The following is a 6,007-nucleotide window of genomic DNA, read 5'->3' on the forward strand; positions in this document are numbered from 1 at the left end:
AACATAAAAAAATTATCATTGATCAAATCTTCTTAAATGTCAGGTTTAAAAGATATGTGAAAATGCCAGTTGCCTGGCGCGTGTGCTCATCCTCTGGCTTCAGAGGTGGCTAACCTGACAGAATTATGCAGATGAATTTTGACTTCACTGTTTGCATACTTTTTTACTATGGGTAACACACAAGGTATTGATGCCAGAGAAAGCCAAACAACTAGCATTGTAAGTACATCAGACAGTGCAACTTTTTATTTTTTATTTTTCTGTATTGTAATTTTTATTTCTATAATATGATTTTCAGTATCCCTGCACCAATTCATGCAATGTCTCTTCTCAGGGCACCTGCTGCTCTTTGACCTTGGAAAAAGCTCCCAGAAGCCATCATTGGTTATAGAGCAGACAGACAACGGGAAGGCTGCTAATTGTCTGGAGTTTAATCGTGCTCAGACCCGGGTCTTGGCTGCCGGGGATGGAACTGGCACAGTGAAGATATGGCAGCTAAGTTCTGATTTTACAGAGCAAGGCGTCCGAGAGATGAACCTACTGGATGATATGGCCAGCAAGCTCGCTGACTGAACCAGAGGGGGACTTCTATATATATATATATGTACTATATGTAAATAGACCAGATATCAATAAAAGCTCATGAAATAACATTTTATATTCATTAAAGCCTCATTTTTCTGATCCCAATTAAAAGGTTTTCCTTTCCTTCTTGTTCAAACCTCAGCCGATTCAGCAGGTTCAAACTGTCTATGGCAGGCTTAAAGTGATTGTAAAGGTTTTTTTTTTTTTAAATAACAAACATGTTATACTTACCTCCTCTGTGCAGTGGATTTGCATAGAGCAGCCCAGCTTCTCCTCTTCTCGGGTCCCTCTTTGCTGCTTCTAGCCCCTCCCTCCTTTAAGTGCCCCTCAGCCAGTAGCCTGCTCTACAGGGGGCACCCAAGCCAAGTCAGAGCTCCATGTATTCATTTAGACACAAACCCCCGACCTGGCCCTGCCCCCTCTCCCTTTTTTGGCTGACTTACATGCTTGGCGCTCGCAGTTCACTCAGCTGTGTTAGGAAAGCGAATATTCAATCGCTTTCCTAACACTGAACCGCCAATCGGGTGCTTGGGTCTGTTACCTGTCACCTGATTGGCTGAAATGACAGGCGCTGCTTTTCAGGAGAGGTTGAGAGATGAGGATGGCAAGAGACACTGGCTTGAAGGACCCCACTCGTCGACATTACCCGCTGCCCCACCAAGAGAGGGTAAGTGCCAGGCAGACGGTGAGCAAGGTGGGGGGGGGGGTCACACTGGCAGCATTTGATGGCACAGTGGCAGCATTTAATGGGCACACTGGCAGCATGTGATGGGCACACTGGCAGCGTTTGGCACAGTAGTTCGTTTTATGGCACAGTGGCTGCAATTGATGGGTATTTTTTCATAATTTTTCAGTTTGTTTGTGCCCCCCCAAAAATTTGGAGCACCAGCCGCCACTGGTATTAGCCTCATGTGACAATCTGTAAGGTGTCTTATCAATGGTTGCTTGAACAAAGCAGTATTTATGCAGTCATGTCCATCTGGAAACTCCGAAACAGGCTGTTTTGCCCGGTATGGCTAGGCGGCTTCTCATTGCCAGAGCAGATGACCCTTTCAAAGGGTAAGCAGAAACCACTCCTTTAGAGTAGGATACATTCTGTCATGTCCATCCACATCTTCCTCTTTTTATAGAGTCTGAAGAGGGATGTTTTGCTTGGCAAAGCTGGAAAAGTTATGAAACTGCTTATTGCCAGAGCATAAAACCCCTTCACAGGGTAAGTGGAAAGAACTCCATTTGAGTGTATTGGCCACTTGATTAATGAATGAGAAAACCTGATTGGTATCATCATCCTCATCTCTGGTTGCTTAAACAAAGCAAGATTCATACAGTCCTGTTCCTCCACATCTTCCCCTTTGGAGAGTCTGAAGTGGCTGTTTTGTCTGGGAAGGCTAGGAGACTGGTTATGGTCTCACAGAGTGAGTGGAAACACTCCTTTTGGCCCCTTTCACACTGGGGCGTTATTCGAGCGAAGCCTCATCTGCAATCCCAATGTGCTGGTAAAGCACCTCTAAGACCCTAACATTTTAGGGCGTTTTTGCAGTGCCTCAGTGTGAAAGGGTAAGGCGTTTTTACAGCGATTTCAATTAATTTCAATGGAGTGGGGCGTTTTTGAAGCGTTTTTGTCAGCGCCCAAAAGCTGCTCCAAAGATGCTGCTTGCAGGACTTTTCTCAATGCCCTGCCAGTGCCACACCTCAGTGTGAAAGGGTAAGGCGTTTTTACAGCGCTTTCAATTAATTTCAATGGAGAGGGGTTTCAATGGGAGAGTTTTAATAGCGCTATTTTTAATGCTAAAACGCTGTAAAAACGCTTCAGTGTGAAAGGGGTCTTTAAGTGTATTGGCCACCTGTTTAATGAATGTGACACCTTGTTCAGTATCCTGGTTTCTTAATCACTTCAAGAACAAGCCTATTTCTCCTAATGCATTGCAATAAAAAAAAAAACGGGAAAAATAAGAGAAAAACCTCAGGAAAAGCAGTAAGTCCTCAGTATTCCCGTCTTGATTTCCTATAGCGTGTTGAGCCGGGCGATTGGAGATCGGAGTGCTGATCGGTAGTCTATCTGCCGATTGTGAACGACGTCTACGGAATCTAGTCGGAACCGTATCCATTGCATCTTCCTGTGTCTTTTTTGTTAGATCTAAATCGGAAGTCCGCATACCAGTCAGGTACGTCCATGTACATCAAGTAGAGGTCTCGGGTCTCTTCTGTGTTGGAGCGTTATATGGGACAAATCTTGATATACTTGAATCGCTGTGCCCTCATACATGCATTTAGAGCGTAGCTTAGCATTTCTCATAACATCCTCCTTTGAGCTGGAAGTCGCATATGCAACAAATCACATCTCTGGGTGGGTCAGTAGCTCTACCTTTGGGTCTTAAGGTTCTGTGGATGCGTTCCATTTCAATTGCAGACATGGGGGGACGATTGTTGAAAATGCCAGTGATTACAGGTGCAAGTTGATCATTTTCCACCGTTTAAGGTAGACCCCGTACTCTCAAATTATGGCATCTACTACGGTTCTCTAAATCCTCCACCTGACGGTGGAGGTCTCTCGGGTGAAGGGTATGAGTGTCCACCTTGCGATTCACATGGCACAGTACAGCGCTCTGTTGCGCAGTTGTTTTTTCCACGTCTAATACCCACGCTGTAACTGCGCGTACCTCAACGCTCAGCTCTGCAATGGCAGCAGTCAGTGTGTGTTTTATGTCCGCTGCAACTGAGTGGAGGTCGCTTTAGCTGAGTCCTTGCGACAAATCGCTAACAATCCCGACATTACGATCAATATTCAGGGGTGATACGCCGTCGGGAACAGTCTGTGGATGTGACATTCCCATCAGGTTCTCCATCATTAAAGTCAATGTATTCCCGGAGCAATAGCACTAAGGGCTGTAGGTCTGTCAATTTCCACCGGTTTAAATTGAAAGTCGCACAAAATGTGCCCGGATACAGTCGGATCACCGATCTGGTCGTTTGGGCTGAATATATAGCTTACCGGCGCTCTATTCAGTTCAATTAAGTCCGCAGCAGCGGGAGCTCCCCAATTAAGCAGCCATCTTCAATACCGGCTAGACCACGCTCCAAGAACAAGCCTATTTCTGACACTTCTTTTTTTCAAGTAAAATCTGTATTTCTTTGCTAAAAAATTACTTAAAACCCCCAAACATTATATATAATTTTTTAGCAAAGACCCTAGAGAAGAACATGGCAGTCATTGCAATATTATGTCAGTTCTCCAAATTTCAAGTCCTGAGCTACTAGCCAGGCCTCAAGGGTTACTCGCTACCAGTTACCCCGCCCAACCCCTACCCTGCCCCGCCTCGCCCCGCCCCTAATTACGCCCCTAAACATGCCCTCATAAATTATCTCATGAAATTACATTGAAAAGTTTTATGCAGAATTATGCAGAAGTTATAAAAATAAATATTAACAACCACTTTATGCATGCCCAAAAATGCAGGCTGCCCGTGTCCGCCAGTGCAGCCTGTGTCCCCAGTGCAGCCAGTGTCACTAATGCAGCCTGCGTCCCCAGTGCAGCCTGTGCCACTAATGCAGCCTGTGTCCCCAGTGCAGCCCACCTCTGCAGGGCAAAGGAGCCGCCGCCACCTGGCTTATTAGAGCGCTGGGGAACATAACAGCTTTCATTACAATAGCTGTGTGTTCCACGCCGTGCGGCGTCATAGAACGCCCCTCCCCCTTGTCCGGGGAACTTTGATCGACAGATCACCTTCCCAGGCTTGGATGGGTGATCTGTCTATTAAAGTGTCCGGACAAGGAGGAGGGGCTGTATATGACACCGCACGGCGGGGAACACACAGCTATTGTAATGAAAGCTGTTATGTTCCCCAGCGCTCTAATCAGCCAGGTGGCGTCTCTCCTCTCCCTTCCCCTACGATCGCTGGGACAAAGGCTCCCATACAACCCAGGCTGCTGGCGGTGCTCGCCCACACTCACCAGCCCTCAAAATCCACTCACAAAATGCAAGCAGGTGAGGGCTGTTATATGTCACGCAGTATTTGCGCAGCAGTCTTCCAAAAATTTAATTTTTAATGCACTTTTTTAAATAATAAAAAAAAAAAGTTAGCCCAATTTGTTTGCATATTGTAAAAGATGATGTAACACCAAGTAAATAGATACCTAACATGTTACGCTTTAAAATTGCACGCACTCGTGGAATGGCGACAAACTACGGTACTTAAAAATCTCCATAGGCAATGTTAAAATTTTTTAACGGTTACCAGTTTAGAATGACATTTTTTTTTGCTAGAATTATTGGTCTCACTCTAGCGATCGCGGCGATACCTCACATGTGTGATTTGAACACCGTTTACATTTGCGGCCATTACTTACGTGTGTGTTTTCTTTGGTGCACAAGCTTCTTCTTTTTTTTTTTTTTTTACACTGTCCCTTAAAAAAACATAATCTGATCACTTTTATTGCTGTCACAAGCATGTAAACATCCCTTGTGACAGTAATAGGCGGTGACAGGTACTTTTGGAAATACAGATTTTTTTTTTTTTTAAATTGCGCTATTGGCAGCCGAGTAAACCGGAGGTGATGCCGCTTCCGGGTTTTTGCGACTCAATCAAAGCAGATTCTGGCTTAGTTCGGGTCTCCCGACAGCCGGTGAACGCGCCGATTGGTCGTTCGGGTCTCCTGATGGGACGTGAGACCTGGGCAGAGTGGCGGCAGGAGCAGGGCCGGCCCTATGATGGGACCGGGTGGTACCATGGGTACCAGGCAGCACTTTTAGGGGGGCAGCATACTGATGCCCCGCCAGCCCATTCCGCCAGCTCCGCTACCCAAATAAAATTGATGTCCTTTTTTTCCCACAAATAGAGCTTTCTTTTGGTGATATTTGATCACCTCTGGGGTTTTAATTTTTTGTGCTATAAATATATATATATTTTTTAACTTTTTGCTATAATAAATATCCCCAAAATTTTGAAAAATAAACAATTTTCTTCGTTTAGGCCAATATGTATTCTTCTACATATTTTTGGTACCAAAAAAAAAACACAATTAGCATACATTGATTAGTTTGCGCAAAAGACATTTTGGCCGCCGGCAATTCACAGGTCCCTTTATACTCCTGGATACATGTATAGAGCCCACGGCAGGTCCTTTTATACGCCTATATGCATGTATAGAGCCATGACAGGTCCTCTTTATACATCTATAGAGCCATGACAGGCCCTCGTTATACTCATTTATACATGTATAGAGCCATGGCAGGTCCTCTTTATATTCCTTTACATGTAAAGAGTATCTACAGGTCCTCTATATACATGTATAGAGCCATGACAGGTCCTCTTTATACTTCTTTATACATGTATAGAGCAATGACAGGTTCTCTTTATACATCTATAGAGCCATGACAGGCCCTCGTTATACTCCTTTATACATGTATAGAGCCATGTCAAGT

The 6,007-nt window shown here is 44.8% G+C and overlaps 1 protein-coding gene across 1 annotated transcript in view; it reads left to right on the forward strand.

The window, feature by feature from the left end:
• DYNC2I2 (dynein 2 intermediate chain 2) overlaps positions 1-696 on the forward strand; it is a 34,890-nt gene extending 34,194 nt beyond the window's left edge. Inside the window, exon 9 of the mRNA XM_040324733.1 lies at positions 335-696. Coding sequence (XP_040180667.1) covers positions 335-573 — 239 coding nt within the window. The 3' untranslated portion in view covers positions 574-696. The remainder of the gene's footprint in view (positions 1-334) is intronic.
• The last annotated feature ends 5,311 nt before the right edge of the window (positions 697-6,007 follow it).

Source organism: Rana temporaria, chromosome 9 (assembly GCF_905171775.1).
Source record: "Rana temporaria chromosome 9, aRanTem1.1, whole genome shotgun sequence".
Taxonomy (NCBI): domain Eukaryota; kingdom Metazoa; phylum Chordata; class Amphibia; order Anura; family Ranidae; genus Rana; species Rana temporaria.